This window comes from Podarcis erhardii (assembly GCF_964252035.2).
Source record: "Podarcis erhardii genome assembly, chromosome: 2".
NCBI lineage: Eukaryota > Metazoa > Chordata > Lepidosauria > Squamata > Lacertidae > Podarcis > Podarcis erhardii.
In genome coordinates, this window is record NC_138498.1 from 120,412,030 (window position 1) to 120,429,923 (window position 17,894).

Sequence of the window (17,894 nt, forward strand, 5' to 3'; positions counted from 1 at the left end):
TGGCACATATATTCAATAAATTAATGATGATAATAATAATAATAATAACTGTAGACTTGGAAGGTGTTATGTACTGAATCACTGTTGGTCTAAGTATGTGAAATGTAACCGATATGCTTTTGTGCCTAATTGAACCATTACGTGTAGTGCTGTATATAAGGAAACCATTACGATTGTAACTAATGCCTTATCTCGGTGGGGAGGGGTGTTATGTACTGAAGTTCTCACCCTGAGCTAGCAGGGGGATACTGTAGATAGTTATGCAAATGAAGGATCGAAAGTGACGTTCAGTGATTGGATAGTTTTAGAAAATGGCAACAGTTACATCGTTCTGGAGCTCTATATAAGCAGGCTGACTGAGCTCCTCAGTTCAGTTCTGTTCCAGCTTACAAATAAAGAGTTGCTTTGGAAGAATCGCTGTGTCGTCTGTTATGTTCGCCCACAACTTAACAGAAGGGACCTCAAGAGTCATCTAGTCCAAGCCCCTGCCATGCAAGAATCTCAGCTGAAGCATCCATGACAAATCAGCTGGGCTAGCTCGGTCGGTAGAGCATAGGACTCTTAATCTCAGGGTTGTGGGTTCGAGCCCCACATTGGGCGAAATATTCCTGCATTGCAGGGGTTGGACTAGATGACCCGTGGGGTCCCTTCCAATTCTACCATTCTATGATTCTACGAACCTCTGCTTGAAACCTCCAAGGAAGGAGAGTCCACCACCTCTCAAAAAAGACGCTTCTGCCATCAAACAGCTCTTACCGGATTTGTGTAGGGTGTACTCCTTAGGCTTGTCTTCTGCCAAAGATATCCTGCAAGGCAGTGGATCCGAATCAGTGTTTTATATCACCTTCCCAGGTGGACACGCCGCAACTGCCCCTAACTTCCCTCCACAGGACATGCAGAAACCACCTTCGTGATTGTTGTACCCTCCGCCTGTGAGTCGAAGCCATTCCCAGGATTGTGGCTGCTGTCACCGGCTGACAGCTTGTAGGAGCCACAGGTCAGAGCTGAGTGCAGGGTGGGGACCAGAGGTGGACAAACGACCCCAGAAGGAGCACGACGTGCCCCCACCAGAGGGACTACCCCTCCCCTAACACCCAGGAATCACAGCTAAAAAAACAACTACCTTCTCAGATGCCTGTTTAGAAACCTCCCGGGTAGTCTGTTCTGCTGCCTAACAGCTCTTACGGCCAGAAAGTTCTTTCTAGTGTTTATATAGATATTTAGATGGTTTAGTTATCTCCCGCTTGGACTACTGCAATGCGCTCTACGTGGGGCTACCTTTGAAGGTGACTCGGGAACTACAACTAATCCAGAATGCGGCAGCCAGACTGGTGACTGAGGGCGGCCGCCGAGACCACATAACACCAGTTTTGAAAGACCTACATTGGCTCCCAGTACGTTTCCGAGCACAATTCAAAGTGTTGGTGCTGACCTTTAAAGCCCTAAATGGCCTCGGCCCAGTATACCTGAAGGAGCGTCTCCATCCCCATCGTTCTGCCCGGACGTTGAGGTCCAGCGCCGAGGGCCGTCTGGCGGTTCCCTCATTGCGAGAAGCAAAGCTACAGGGAACCAGACAGAGGGCCTTCTCAGTAGTGGCGCCCACCCTGTGGAACACCCTCCCATCAGATGTCAAAGCGATAAATAACTACCTGACATTCAGAAGACATCTTAAGGCAGCCCTGTTCAGGGAAGTTTTTAATCTGTGATATTTTAGTGTATTTTTGGTTTCCATGGAAGCCACCCAGAGTGGCTGGGGAAACCCAGCCAGATGGGCGGGGTACAAATAATAAATTATTATTATTATTATTATTATTATTATTATTATTAGTTAGAATAATAGAATCTTAAGAGTTGGAAGGGATCCGAGTATCATCTAGTCCACCCCCCGCAATGCAGGAATCTCGGCTAAAGAATCCATGACAGAGTCCATCATCTCCGGAGGGAGTTTGTTCCGCTGTCAAACAGCTCTGTCAGAAGTTACCAGCCCCTAAGGAGGAGCAAATACTTGGAAGCAGGTGGAGAGTGGCTGTGAAATGAGAGCAGAAGGTGCAGGAAAGCTCAGGCACTCAGGGAACTGGGAAACATTAACAGATTCTGCGAAACGGTGCTCTTTTTAGAGAAATACAGCTTGTGTACGCCGATTTTCTTTTATTTGTTAAGCATGGAGAACACACAGACCTGGCTGTTAACTTACAAAATTCTCAACACCAGTTCTCAGGGCACATCTTCTCCCTTGCGACGCTACTGAGTGAAACTCAGGGAAAGAGAACAAGCACTGAGTTGTGAGGAGTTGTTTTTATAATCTATAAAACACCTAGATTGTAGTAAAAAACACATCAACAGAAGACAAAGGAAAAAGCTCCCAACTACAACATGAGATGTTTCAACTCTCGCTATGTTTTTTTGATATTCGGGCTGCGCACGCAAATCTGTGTTTGTGTGGCCTTGGTTTTTTTTATATCTGCACATGTGCACCTTTAACATTTCTTCCTAACGCATTTACAAAAACAAATGGGATGTTAATCACAGAGTTTTCCAAGGCAGAAACACTTAACGGAGAAAATCCACCACCAAGCCCAAGATTTACACTGAGACATGAACCCGTGTGCATAGAAAAATATTCAATCAAACAGATGGAGGGGCTGTGTGTTCATCTTCCATTTGCAGCCTGGAAATAACTCAAGCAGGGGTCTCCATTTTTTTTATGCCTTTAGGCACCTCTGGGATTTAGAGATAGGGGCATCAGTGTTACCATATAACAGTGGCTCTGGGGCATGTCGTCTTTCAACAAAAGGCTTCCTTGCTCAAAATGACAATCTCTAAGCCAGAAATGGACCATCTCCAGCTTGCATGATTACTGAATGAGACACATTTCGTTTTAACAAACAGCCATTAAGTTAAAGGTCCCTTAGCTGCAAACCAACCCTTAAAATCACAGATCCAGCGCTGATCAACACCACCGCTGACAGAGACATTGCTTATAATACAGTGGTTGTTCCGGGGGGGAGACCCCCTATAATAATAATCTGGTTCAATACTGATCCATGTCTCAGATCCCAATTGTTTTGCTATGACAGTGCTGGCAAGCACCGGATCTGTGACTTTTGCGTGTGGAGAACATGGGTAGAGAGGAAGAAAGCACCCAATTGCATAGAAAACACACACAGCAAGACAGGCCACCACCCGCATTTAGACTTTGCATTTCTGTGGGGTAAAGATCTGATCCAGTAGAATTAAAACCCATCCTCCTTTCTGTTGGTATAGGACGTTGTCTACTTCTTCTGCCTCATTATCTTTTTTGCATAACTTTTCATAATATTTTTAAAATTTTTGTATTATTACTTTTGGATCACCTATAATTTTCTTAATTCTATTAATTTGTCTTTGATTTTGCCTCTTTCTCAATTGCCATGCCAGGTATTTTCCCGGTTTACTGCCAAACTCAAAATTATTTTGTTTCCACGTTTTCACATTCCACTCTACTTCCTGTTCTATTTTGGACATATATTCTGTCTGCACTGTAGTAGCCTAATTTCTTTTTTAATTATATCATTATTTGGTTGTTTGGTTTGCTCTTCTCTCCCCCCCCCCTTATTTCCTTATTTATTCCATTAATTTTGTTGTTTTTTTCCTTTTCCCTTTCCTTTTTTATTCTTATGCCTTGTTTTATGAAATATCCCCTGATCACTGCTTTACCAGCATCCCAGAGTGTCCCTACGTCATCAACTTGATTTTTATTCAATTCCAAGTATTCTTTTAATGCATTTTTAGCTAGAGACTGTGTTGATGTCTATGTTCTCCCTCTCTTTTTTTGTCTTCTCCCTTTCCCCTCCTCCCAATACGCAGACACCTGAGCAGGCATGGGAGCCTTGATTATATCATCCTCCAGATAGTGAGCCCCCCCAACACGTCCCAAAATCCATTACCAGGAGGCAACGCATTTTGGAAAAGCCCTTGGGCAGATCCTTTGGCCAGCGCCGACCACACATAGGAGCTGAACGCTCCCATACGGAAGCATCACTACGTGCTCAGGAGACGAAGGATGGATGGGGAGGGCAGAGGGGAGCAGCTGTGATTTCACATTTTGTATTAGAAAAGGAGCAAAGCTGAAAGAAAATGCTTCAGTTCCCTTGCTGTCGTTGCTCAGGATAGGTACAATATGTTGCTCCCTGCTTAGGGTTCATTTATACAGTGCATGTCCGATGTGGGTCCTCACAATCGAACTCCTGTTTCACGTGGGAGACAATATTTTGCTGCATATTCAAATCACTTCTGTGAGTTCTCTGATGATACGTGAGGTTTATCTTATTATTGTAGTTATTTCCACACTCTAAGCACTTATACGATTTCACCACTGTGTGAGTTCTTTGATGCAAATTCAGACCGGAACGTCTAGTGAAGCTTTTTCCACACTCGGGGCATTGATATGGCTTCTCGCCGCTGTGACTTCTCTGATGCAGATTAAGGCTTGATCTTCTCGTGAAGCCGTTTCCGCATTCCAAGCAGGTATACGGTTTCTGCCCTGTATGAGCTGTCTGGTGAGCAGAGAGGCCTATCTTCTGCGTGAAGCCCTTTCCGCATTCCAAGCATTTGTACGGCTTCTCCCCGGTGTGAGTCCTTCGGTGAAAAGTGAGCCTGCTCTTCTCTTTAAAGCATTTTCCGCATTCGAGGCACTGATATGGTTTCTCTCCTGTGTGGATTCTCTGATGAGAAGTTAGGGTGCAACGATGACTGAAGCTCTTCCCGCATTCCATGCACTGATATGGCTTCTCCCCTGTGTGGATTCTTTGATGATAGGTGAGGCTCCCCTTATGGCTGAAGCTCTTTCCACACTCTAAGCACCGATATGGTTTCTCCCCTGTATGAGTTGTTTGATGAGCAGCGAGGCCTATCTTCCACGTAAAGCCCTTTCCGCATTCCAGGCATTTATAGGGTTTCTCCACCCTGTGGATTCTCTGATGAGAAGTCAGGGTGCAACGTTGACTGAAGCTCTTCCCGCATTCCACGCACTGATATGGTTTCTCCCCTGTGTGAGTCGTTTGATGATAAGTGAAACTTATCTTATGCGTGAAACTCTTTCCACATTCCAGACACTCAAACGGTTTCTCCCCTGTGTGGATTCTCTGATGAGAAGTAAGGCTACAACGTTGGCTGAAGCTCTTTCCACATTCCACACACTGATACGGCTTCTCACCCGTGTGGATTCTCTGGTGCAAAGTAAGGTTTGTGCTTCTAATGAAACTTTTCCCACATTCCAAGCACTGATATGGCTTCTCCCCTGTGTGGATTCTTTGATGCAAAGTGAGGTTTGAACTTCTGATGAAGCTCTTCCCGCATTCCAAGCACTGGTGTGGTTTTTCCCCTGTATGAATTCTTTGGTGGAAAGTTAGGTGTATCTTCTGGCTGAAGCCCTTTCCACATTCCAAGCACTTATATGGCTTTTCCCCTGTGTGAATTCTTTTATGAGTCGTAAGATACATCTTCTGACTGAATGTCTTTCCGCATTCTCTGCACTGATATGGTTTCTCCCCAGTGTGGATTTGGCAATGAGCTTCACATTCCAATTTCTGATACACACAGTATTTATTCTTTTCCTGTACTTTTTCTTCTTCTTCTTCTTCTTCTATCATCACAATTTCAGGGTAGCCACTGTCCTGAGTAGCAGAGGATATATTCCACCTGTTCTGATCTGCTTCAGTCTTCTTTCTCAGTTGTTCCTCATTTCTATGTGTGTCCCTTCCTGCTGACATCCAACATACGTCTCCCATATTCCTGGCTTCCCATTTGTGGCCTGCAGTTGAGAAAGAACACCGGTTAGTACCTGAGTAAGACATGAAGTTATAATAATAATAATAATAATAATAATAATAATAATAATAATAATTTTTAATGATACCCCACCCTTCCCAGCCAAGACCGGGTTCAGGTCGGCTAACACCAAGTATAAAAACAATTGATTAAAATACAACTTAAAAACAAGATTAAAATACAACATTAAAATGCAGCCTCATTTCAGTAGAAACTCAAATCAAAAAACTTTTTGGGGATGAAAACGTCAAATCTTCACCAAGGCCAACTATCCAGACTGGTCCTACGTGGGCCAGAAAAAAGCCAGGGAAGTCCCCAAATAGGAGTTTCGTCACAGAAGGAAAAAGGAAAAAGAAAAGAGGGGGAGGGAATCAAGTTGATTCCAAGCCAAAGTCCAGGCGGAACAACTCTGTCTTACAGGCCTTGCAGAAAGAAATCAGATCCTGCAGGGCCCTGGTCTCATGAGACAGAGCGTTCCACCAGGTCGGAGCCATCACTGAAAAGGCCCTGGCTCTGGTTGAGACTAATCTGACTTCCTTAGGGCCCGGGACCTCTAGGGTGTTGCTATTTATGGACCTTGAGGCTCTCCGTGGGGCATACCAGGAGAGGCGGTCCCGTAGGTACGAGGGTCCTAGGCCGTGAAGGGCTTTAAAGGTCAAAAGCAGCACCTTAAATCTGACCCTGTACTCCACCGTACAGAGCAGCTGGAAAAGCACTGGGTGCTTCAGCTGAGATTCCTGCATTGCAGGGGTTGGACTAGATGACCCTCGGGTCCCTTCCAACTCTTAAAAGCACTGAGTGAATATGCTCCCATGGCAGGGACCCCGTGAGGAGCCTCGCTGCAGCATTCTGCACCCGCTGGAGTTTCTGGGACAGCTTCAAGGGCAGCCCCGTGTAGAGCGAATTACAGTAGTCAAGCCTGTATATATATAAAAGCATTTATAAACCATTTCATATTTTCAAAAGATTCCAGTTTAGATGGGCTGCCCGTCAGTTACACATTTTACCATCTCTCTCGACTGGCCTTAAGAAAGTCTTACTGAGATAGGTGACGAGGCGATAATTCTCCTCCATGACATCCCTATGAAGAGCTCTCTGGTCAGGATCCAGGAGAGCCCATTCCTCCTCAGTGAAATACACAGACACAGCCTCAAAGGACCACGGACCCTGAAAGAGAAGGAAACATTTGGGTCTTGACAGAAATTAAGAGTGTCTGCTAGCAAAACCCAGAAGTCTCATCAGGGGAGAACGGCTGTGTATCATCCCACAGAAGTTAAACCTTCTGAGGAGGCCTTCATAGCCTTCATCTCTCTCTCTCTCTTTTAACTTATACTTTTCAGGTTTATACATTTCACTAATTTTACAATCATTTCAAAATTTCAAAGCTTGACTTCCTTCCCCCTCTTTCTCACAGCTGTCAACTTTTCCCTTTTCTTGCGAGGAATCCTATTCAGAATAAGGGAATTTCCCTTTAAAAAAGGGAAACATTGACAGCTATGCTCTTTCTGCAGTTCCTTAAATTTATTTTTAATATCTTCTGCATATCCAAATTAACTTAATTTGCTCATTTATTAATCTACTTTAAATATATACTGCAGGTTATTACTATAATCCTGCCAATGTTCTTATCTGTTTGCAATTTATCTGTAAATGTTCAATAAACCATTTCCATTCTTTTATATAAAGAAGTTTGTTATCTTGATTTTTTATTCTTCCAGTAAGTTTTGCCATTTCCACATATTCCTTAAGTTTTTGTATCCATTCTTTGGATGTGACTTCTTTCCATATTGGGGGCGAGTAACATTCTTGCTGCTGTAGCAGCACAAATAAATAAATTTCTATACAGTTTAGGTCGTTCTGTCTCTATAATTCTCAAAAGAAAAGCCTCTGGGTGGTTTTTTATTTTATTTTTTACGAACGTTATTTTAAACATCCTTTTCAATTCATTATAGATCACTGCCTTTCTCTTGGGCAGCTTTGACAGAAGCAAAGATGAGGAGAGAATTTCCATCAGGACTGGGGAGATGAGAAGCAGCGGCGTAGCGTGGGTTGTCAGCACCCGGGGCAAGGCAAGTAATTTGCGCTCCTTAACCCGGGGCAAGGCAAGTAATTTGCACCCCCTAACCCGGGGCAAGGCAAGTAATTTGCACCCCCTAACCCGGGGCAAGGCAAGTAATTTGCGCCCCTAACCCCTAACCTGCCGCCGCTGCCAGCTTCTTCTTGCTGCTGCCTGGGCTGGGGTATTTACGGTAAGGTAGCCACGGCGACGACGGCGGGTCCGTGTCAGGTGATCTGAGGCGAGTTGCCGCTGGCGCTGCCGCCCAAACGACGCCGCTTGCCCGGAGGAGGAGGAGGGCAGAGAGGCGAGGAAAATGCAACATGGCCCAGCAGCTGCAGCAGCAGCAGTGGGGCTGTGAGGAGGGGCTGCCTGGAGCGCCGTCCGCGGCCCTGACGCGCGGGGACCACGCCGAGAGCTGAGAGCCGCTGCCTGCCAGACGCCTTCAGCCCGGACGCGCGCACAGCTCATCGGTTCCGCGAGACATGGGGCTCTGCTACAGCCTGCGCCCCAGGCTCTTCGGCGACTCTGGAGGCGGCAAGCGCGCCCCCCCCCAAGATGTTGCGCCCGGTGCGGCCGGCCCCCCCTGCACCCCCCACGCTACACCACTGATGAGAAGGCTCCTCCTTGACAATCTCCCCAATGATTCTTCCCTGATCCATACCTGATCGTTTGCAAAAGCAACTGCTTCCCCTCCAACGCGAGGAAGGGACGGCTGAGGGGGTCTTTCCAGCATCATCCTGTCACCTGTGAGAGACAAAGATAGTAGGGAAGACATCATCTCTCCAAGGTTTCAAGCTGGGGTTTTCTGAGCCCTACCTGAAGACGGCCAAGATTGAACCGGAGACCTTCTGCAGGAAAAACTGATGCTCTGCCGCTTGGGAGCGACACCATCTACAGTGGTGAAACATTTGCACACTGTGGAGGTCAGGTTGGATTGCTATGAGGAATTATGAAAAATGGAGCACGCCATTGTGTCTGCGATGAAAGCATTGCTTTGACTGGGCTGGATTCATTGACAATCATTTCTGATCAAATCCCCCACAAGCCTTTGCACCTCTGCCATTTTCTTTCTCTCTGCCTGACAGTCACGTATAAGCATTCTTAAACACGGACTGGTTGCTTCACTAGGCATCCTGAGCCATAAAGATAGTAGGTTACTTTGATGCTGATTTGTTAATCTTTAGGTAGATCTTAAGGGCCAGGACGCGGGTGGCGCTGTGGGTTAAACCACAGAACCTAGGACTTGCCGATCAGAAGGTCGGCGGTTTGAATCCCCGTGACGGGGTGAGCTCCCGTTGCTCAGTCCCTGCTCCTGCCAACCTAGCAGTTCGAAAGCACGTCAAAGTACAAGTAGATAAATAGGTACCGCTCTGGCAGGAAGGTAAATGGCATTTCCATGCGCTGCTCTGGTTCGCCAGAAGCGGCTTAGTCATGCTGGCCACATGACCCGGAAGCTGTACGCCGGCTCCCTCGGCCAATAAAGCAAGATGAGCGCTGCAACCCCAGAGTCAGTCACGACTGAACCTAATGGTCAGGGGTCCCTTTACCTTTACCTTTAAGGGCCAGAAGAGAGTTCACAAGGAGATGGTAAATACTATTTTTCATTGCCATCCTTCATCTCCTGTTTACTGTTGTTTATGACCTCCGGGGGTACTAAATGCATTCCTCCTTGGTTCCTGTTTATTTAGCTTAACCACGTATGCATGCTCAAGTAGGAAATAGTTTCTTTGTAGTTAAAAGGATTTCTCTGATCTGACTTTCTCCCACGTGGGGATGTTTTTGAAATGCTCAGAGGACATCTGATTGGTTCTTACAAGTACTGTGTTATAAGTTCTTTTGTTAATAAAAGGGGCCTGGGCCAGGGTGTGACAGAATATTATTGGCACCTCCTCCCAGAGTCTTGCTGGTCAAGCCTCGTGTGTATTTTATTAATCAGGGTCCAATCCTTCCTTGCTTTGTGAACGCAACACACACCAGAAGTTTTGGGGAGGAAAAAAAAAGATTTGCAAATGCCGCCGACCGAAATACGCATTTCCAACAGCTACAAGGATGGCGACACGTCCTTGTATATAAAACGTGTCCTGTGGACATGTACAAATAATAATAATTCATGGACGCAATGAGGAATAGAATACAATCATAGAATCGGAAGGGACCAGGAGGGTCACCCGCGGAGGGACATAATAATTATTATTCCTTTGGTTTATTTTCCACCCTTCTTCCCCAAAAGAGCCATAGGTGGCAAACATATCGATAAAAATATCATTTAAAACATTGCAAAGCTAGTTAAGAACAATCGCATGCACTCTAATTAACTACCATCATCCACTAAGGAAATGTTTTTCAACCATGGTTCTGCCAAGATTGATGGACTACAACCCCCATCATTCCCAACTATCTTAGATGGGCTGGTCAGGGATGATGGGAGTTGTAGTCCAACATTTGGGGATCCAAGGTTGAAGAAGGCTGCACTAGGGAAAGGATTCAAAGTGAGGTCCAAATGCAATAGAAGCCCTACAACCATTTACACAAACACAACCAGTAAAAGAGCTGAAGACACAACATCTTACCGAGACAGGTGACGAGAAGATAATTCTCCTCCATGACTTCTCTGTGCAGAGCTCTCTGGTCAGAATCCAGCAGAGCCCATTCCTCTGCTGCGAAATACACTGCCACGTCCTCAAAATAAATTCGGGCCTGAAAAGAAAAGGAAAACGTTGGCCCTTTTGCAAACAATGTCACAATTCTCTACTTGCAAAATCTGGAAGACTCAACAAGGAAAAGTGGCTGAAGTTTACAGCATGTTATTCCCTGAAGGAGAACTACTTGAAAATCATTTACAGGTGGTGTTTGACTCTGAGTAGGCATGCGCGGGTGGCGGGTGGGATGCAGGTGGCACTGTGGTCTAAACCACAGAGCCTAGGGCTTGCTGATCAGAAGGTCTGCGGTTCAAATCCCCGCGACGGGGTGAGCTCCCATTGCTGGGTCCCTGCTCCTGCCAACCTAGCAGTTCAAAAGCATGCCAGTACAAGCAGATAAATAGGTACCGCTCTGGCGGGAAGGAAAACAGCGTTTCCATGCGCTGCTCTGGTTCGCCAGAAGCGGCTTAGTCATGCTGGCCACATGACCCTGAAGCTGTCTACGGACAAACACTGGCTCCCTCGGCCTATAGAGCGAGATGAGCGCCACAACCCCAGAGCCGTCCGTGACTGGACTTAACGGTCAGGGGTCCTTTACCTTTACCTTTAGACATGCTGAGGTATATAACATTGAATCAGATAAGTGCTCGAGATGCAAAGAGGTAGAGGGAACGTCCTTTCATATGTGCTGGACATGTAAAAGGGTAAAAGAGTATTGGGCAATAATTTATAATGAATTGAAAAAAATGTTTAAAAGCACTTTCCCCCCAAAATCAGAGTCCTTTCTGTTGGAGATAATTCAAATGGAAATGCCCAGGTGTCAAAAATGGTTATTTATGTTTGGTTAGCCCCAAAATGGAAAATGAGCGAGGTCCCAACCAAAGAAGAATGGCAACTTAAGCTGCCGGAATATGCGCAGCTCGCAGACGTAACATGTAGAATAAGAGAACAAGAAGAACATACGTTTAGAGAAGATTGGAAAATGTTTATTGAATATATGGGGGGAAATTGTGTACACTTTAAAATGTTGGCAGCATTAAGATAAATTCAGCAGTGCAAATAAGTTTTGGTGGAAGTAATAACGGAATACTGAATGCTTGAGTTTATATAAAATATGCAGAGATTTATGCTCTGCAAAATGAACCACAGAAAGAGAAGTCACTGATATTTCAAGCTTGTTTAAATGAATCTTTTAAATTGTAAATCAGAAAATTTAATAAAAATGAGAGAGAGAGAGAGAGAGAGAGAGAGAGCGCGCGCAATGCTGTCTAGGGTTGTAAAGACTGCAGAGAGAATAATTGGGTGCACTCTTCCCACCTTGGATCAAATCTAGGCTTCCAGGTGCCATAAGAAAGCTGCAGAGATAGTGCAGGATCGTGCCCACCCTGGAAATGATCTCTTTCAGCTTCTGCCTTCTGGAAGAAGGTACAGGGTTATAAAGACTAGGACTAGCCGCCTGGGAAACAGTTTCTATCCAAATGCGATTTTGGTTTTAAACGCAGTGTAAGGTAGTCTCTGTGGGAATATATTGTATTTAATAATGGGGTATCAGAGTTTTTAGGGGGCTAACCAGGCTGGGATAGCCGGGATAGCAGGCTTGTTGGTTTTTTAATGTTTGGTATAGATTTTTTAAATTTTGTTGTTCTGTATGGGACAATGACAATAAAGATTATCGTATCGTATCAAGAAGTGGCTGGGTATTATCCTGCAGGACTTCTCGGGTGGCACTCACAGCCTCCTCGGTGGGCAGCCTAGAAAGAAGCGACGAGATTCCTGCATTGCAGCGGGGGTGGACTAGATGACCGTTGGGTCCCTTCCAACTCGAAGATGCTATGATTCTATAAGGAGGGCAGAGAATTGTTCAGATGCAGGGAGGTGAGCAGAGGCACTTGGCTTCCTCTTGGCAGCCTTCCCTGGGATGCTTCCACCTACCTGAAATGTCGCTTGTACAGGTTCTTCCGCTCCCCCATGAAGAAAAGATGCCCAAGGAGTTGTTGCTGACATTATTCCACCACCTGTCAGAGAGGAAGGTGATGGTAAGCCATCAGAGTGCACGTTAATCTCAGAGGCTGCATGAGAAATTTCTCTTTTCTTTTAATTTAAAGCATTCTTTTGAAATTTCTAGGTCCGCGTTGACATCACAAAACGACACACCCGTCCTATGTATGTTGAACGTCCCTTTGCATTCTGCGGTTTAGTTGTGCAAAACTACAGCTCATCCCATTTTTCCTCTTGGGGAGAAATCCAAGGGGTCGTCAAGGAATGCCTTTCTGAGCTGGGGAAAAGTCTGAAAACCAGCATCCTTTTGTGCCCTGTTTCAGGAAGACATCAAATGCATCTCACAGATTTACGGCAGGGCGGTCCAACATCTCATGGGCCGCAAGAGAACTCTGACGTAGAACAAGGGGGCCACACACTTAATTAGATTTCCATATTGAAGCGTTCGCAATAGATTTAATATTATACAGTTATACCTCATGTTACGTCTGCTGCATGTTACGTTCTTTCAGGTTACATCCTGTGACGACCCGGAAGTACCAGAAAGGGTTACATTCGGGTTTCCCCACTCGCACATGCGCAGAAGCGCAAAATGACGTCACGTGCATGCGCAGAAGCGGCGAATCGCAATCCATGGGTTGCATTTTTTTCATGTTGCGAACGGGCCTCCGGAACGGATCCCGTTCGCAACCAGAGGTACCACTGCATATGTAATATTTAACACACAGTTAATAGATTTACTACTGTACTTTTCGCCCTATAGGATGCACTTTTTCCCCTCCAAAAATGAAGGGGAAATGTGTGTGCATCCTATGGGGCGAATGCAGGCTTTCGCTGAAGCCTGGAGAGCGAAAGGGGTCGGTGCGCAACGACCCCTCTCGCTCTCCAGGCTTCAGGAAGCTATCCGCAAGCATTGCAAGCCCGGCGGGAGTTCCTGCAGGCTCGAAAGGCTTGCAGGCAGCAGCCTGCAGTCCACAAGCTCGGGGGACAGCGGGGAGGCGCAGCGCGCCTTCCCGCTTTTCCCCGACCTGGTTTGGAGGCTGCCAGCCCCACAAGCTCGGGGGACAGATATCTGCAAGCCTGGGGAGACCGGCTTGACTTCCCGCCGGGCTCCCTAGGCTTGCGGATAGCAGCCTGTTCTGGGGGCTGGGGTCGGGGGAAGCTCGGGCTTCCCCCGCGCCAGCCCCGCGCCTGGGGGGGAAATAATTTTTTCCCCTTTATTTCCCCCCAAAAAACCTAGGTGCATCCTATGGGCCGGTGCGTTCTATAGGGCAAAAAATACAGTAATTAAAAAAGTTTAATACACAAATAAATTAGGGGCTTTTGTTAACAGCGCATGGCACCAAAATGAAATTTGAAGGCTTTAAGATTTTTTTTTCCATGAATGTTGATGAGACCCGGCCCAAAGAGGCCTCCCAGGCCAGACCCACCCTGATCAATAAAAAATGATCAATTTAAAACTTACCCAGCGAGGTGTCACTCTCTGGCACAGACTGCCTATGTAGGGGATTCTCTCTGGCGTCTGAGGGAAGCTTCTCTACCCTGTGGAAATCTGTGGCCACTTCTGCAAACAGATCCTGGAGCTGAAACAGCAATGAATGGCGAGGATTATTAGGAAAGTAAGGACAGAGGTAAACAAAAGATGAGTAGGTCAAATCAGTCATGATCAAATGGGCACAAGATATATACAATTTGAGGATTGGGAAAGGCTGTGGAAAGCGGATCTGAAAATTACATGAAAATGATGTACAGATGGTATATCACACCAGTACAAATAGCAAAAATGTATAAAACTGGATCAAATACATGTTGGAAATGTAAAGAAAAAGAAGGTACTATGTATCATATGTGGTGGGAATGTAGAGAAGTTAAAAAAAAAGGGAAATGATATACAATGAATTGAAAAAAATGTTTAAAATAACATTTGTAAAGAAACCAGAAGCATTTTTGTTAGGGATTTTAGGACAAGACCTGCCAAGAAAAACAAATAATTTATTTATGCATGCTACAACAGCAGCAAGAGTCTTGTTACCACAAGGATGGAAGAAAGAGGAAATCCCAACAAAAGAACAATGGCAAGAAAAATTGATGAGTTATGCAGAGTTGGCAAAGTTGACACAAATTACATGAGAAGGACAATCGTGACTTCAAGGAAGAATGGGAACTTTTTACAAACTATTTAAAAAAACAACAAAACGATTTGGACTCCTTGGCAGGTTTTGAATAAACATCCACAAATTTATCAGTAGAATATATGACAGATAAAGCAATGATATGTACAATTATTAACATGCAGAGAATAACATATGCAAATAAATCAGAGGGGGGAGCTGAGGGAAGTCTCAGGTGGTGGGGAGAGGGAGGGGTGGGGGGAATAAAAAGGGGGGAATAATGTAATTGATTATTTGGATTGATAATTTGTTTTGTTGAAATTGCTTTATAATTTTTTTTAAAGGACAGTAAGGACAGAGGCAGGTGGCGCTGTGGGTTAAAGCCTCAGCGCCTAGGACTTGCCGATCGAAAGGTCGGCGGTTCGAATCCCTGCGGCGGGGTGCGCTCCCGCTGCTCGGTCCCAGCGCCTGCCAACCTAGCAGTTCGAAAGCACCCCCGGGTGCAAGTAGATAAATAGGGACCGCTTACCAGCGGGAAGGTAAACGGCGTTTCCGTGTGCGGCTCTGGCTCGCCAGAGCAGCGATGTCACGCTGGCCACGTGACCCGGAAGTGTCTCTGGACAGCGCTGGCCCCTGGCCTCTTAAGTGAGATGGGCGCACAACCCCAGAGTCTGTCAAGACTGGCTCGTACGGGCAGGGGTACCTTTACCTTTACCTTTAAGGACAGAGGCAAAGGCCTCTGTGGTTTGGCACATTCCTCCTTGCGGGACTTTCAGAAAGAGTGCAGCAATTTTGCGCTCACCTGCTGCTCTGCCTGACTCAGGAGGAAACTTTTAGTCAAGGCCACCATCTGGGAACTGGACTCTGCTCCACATTCTCTGACCCAGCTCTCCATCTCCGCTGAAGGACAGCCAGGAACTGCTCCAAAATCACAAGGTCCAGGATCTGATTTTTCATGTGTTGCCCCGACTTGCAGACAGTGTATTAAGCTGTTGAAACCAACATTACTAATGAAGGTGTGTTTTCGCTCTCATTGGGAACATTTTTAACGCTTTCACGTAGATCAAAGTAACATCTCTTTGCTGCGTCCGAGTTCAGGTAGGCTTCTGCTGCATATAGAGGCTCCACTTCCCACACAACTGATCCCATTGCCCATTCGCTACATCCTTGCATCTTACAAACTGGGCCCCTTTGTCCATACCCTATTATTATACAGACACAATGTCTAGGCAGCGGTTCTCAGCCTGTGGGTCCCCAGACGTTGTTGGACTACAACTCCCATCATCCCTCAGCTCTGGCCTTGCTAGCTAGGGGTGATGGGAGTTGTAGTTCGACAACATCTGGGGACCCACAGGTTGAGAAAGGCTGGTCTAGAGGAAAACACAACACACCTCCATCCACCTGTGCTTCAATATTATATTCAGGCACAACACAGGCTATTCAATTTCATTTTAAAATGTGTTTAAAAAATCAGGTTTAAAAAACAGCAACCATCAAATCATAAAACACCAACAACTGGTTGGTCACTGTGAAAACAGGATTCTGGACCCGATGGCACCACTGGCCTGATCCTGCATTGTCCTTTTTATAGAACGCTAGCCCAATGGTTGCCATTAATTTGATTCCTGATTTTAGAATGAATTGATTTTAGAATGAATCGATTGTGATTTTATGTAAACTGTGGTACTTTTACTGCTGTTAGCCACTCTGAGCCATAGCTGTCAACTTTTCCCTTTTCTTGCGAGGAATCCAATTCGGAATAAGGGAATGTCCCTTTAAAAAAGGGAAAAGTTGGCAGCTATGCTCTGAGCCCAGCTTCGCCTGGGGAGGGCGGGATATAAATGGAATATTATTATTATTATTATTATTATTATTATTATTATTATTATGACCTACGGGTCCCTCACATCTCTACGTTTCCATGACCGAAGGTCCCCTCCATGTGCGTCTTGCAAACTGTGTTACTTTTACTGCTGTTAGCTGCTCTGAGCCATAGCTGTCAACTCTTCCCTTTTCTTGCGAGGAATTCTATTCGGAATAAGGGAATTTCCCTTAAAAAAAGGAAAAAGTTGCCAGCTATGCTCTGAGCCCGGCTTCGGCTGGGGAGGATGGGATATAAATAAAATATTATTATTATTATTATTATGACCTACGGGTCCCTCACATCTCTACATTTCCATGACCGAAGGTCCCCTCCATGTGCGTCTTGCAAACTGTGCTACTTTTACTGTTGTTAGCCGCTCTGAGCCATAGCTGTCAACTCTTCCCTTTTCTTGCGAGGAATTCTATTCGGAATAAACAAAATAAAAAAATTCCTTCCAGTAGCACCTTAAAGACCAACTAAGTTAGTTCTTGGTATGAGCTTTCGTGTGCATGCTGTATCTGAAGAAGTGTGCATGCACACGAAAGCTCATACCAAGAACTAACTTAGTTGGTCTTTAAGGTGCTACTGGAAGGAATTTTTTTATTTTGTTTTGACTATGGCAGACCAACACGGCTACCTATCTGTATTCGGAATAAGGAAATTTCCCTTAAAAAAAGGGAAAAGTTGACAGCTATGCTCTGAGCCCAGCTTTGCCTGGGGAGGGCGGCATATAAATGTAATCTATTATGATTATGATTATGATTATGATTATGATTATGATTATGATTATGACCCACGGGTCCCTCCCATCTCTGCATTTCCATGACCGAAGGCCATGCAAAGTCTGCAAGTGGCCCCCACCTCGCAGAAAAAAAGCAAAGGACCCTCTTCTCCCGGTTTTGCAGAGAGGAGGAAGGGAAGCCAAGGGATCCCAGCTGCGATCCCTGGAATCCCTAGCGGAGAAACAGATCTTGCCCAGCAGATCACGGGGCGAAAGGGGGCCAAGGTCTCGCTTAATTCCAGTTGCACCCTAGCAATCGGCTGATACCCCCCAACCCCAAATTGCAACCCCATCCCAGGGAGGGGGGGTCTCCTAGCATCCTCCTGCCTTGCGACCCAGGGGATCCCCTCCAGCCCTGTGCACAAAGGGGTCGGGGGAGGGGGGTGTCTCACCGGATCCGGCCTCGGATGCAGCGGCGGGTGGGGGCACAGGGGGGGGGGCAGATCAGCCCCTTCCCTCCACGTGAGGATCCGGGCAGGAAAAGGAGTGGGAGACGGAGGGAAACTCCTCCCCCGGTGGCTTTCCTCTCTAGCAACGGGAGCTCCGTTCATCTTAACCCTTGGAAAATCGAAAAAATCCTTCCAGTAGCACCTTAAAGACCAACTAAGTTAGTTCTAGGTATGAGCTTTCGTGT

At 45.9% G+C, this 17,894-nt stretch overlaps 1 protein-coding gene across 2 annotated transcripts; it reads right to left on the reverse strand.

Moving 5' to 3' along the window:
• Positions 1-2,282: 2,282 nt before the first annotated feature.
• LOC309336614 (uncharacterized protein) lies at positions 2,283-17,769 on the reverse strand. Of its 2 annotated transcripts, XM_081852650.1 has the most exons (8): positions 17,653-17,769; positions 15,418-15,604; positions 13,970-14,087; positions 12,439-12,521; positions 10,438-10,564; positions 8,529-8,611; positions 6,849-6,975; positions 2,283-5,791 (listed from the first exon to the last, which is right to left on the reverse strand). In XM_081852650.1, the coding sequence occupies exons 2-8, from the start codon at positions 15,508-15,510 to the stop codon at positions 4,185-4,187; spliced, it is 2,238 nt and encodes a 745-aa protein (XP_081708776.1). In that variant the 5' UTR covers positions 15,511-15,604; positions 17,653-17,769; the 3' UTR covers positions 2,283-4,184. The 2 variants fall into 2 exon arrangements, with proteins under 2 accessions (XP_081708776.1, XP_081708777.1); XM_081852651.1 differs by lacking the exons at positions 13,970-14,087; positions 17,653-17,769 and having other exon boundaries at positions 15,418-15,518.
• Positions 17,770-17,894: the final 125 nt, after the last annotated feature.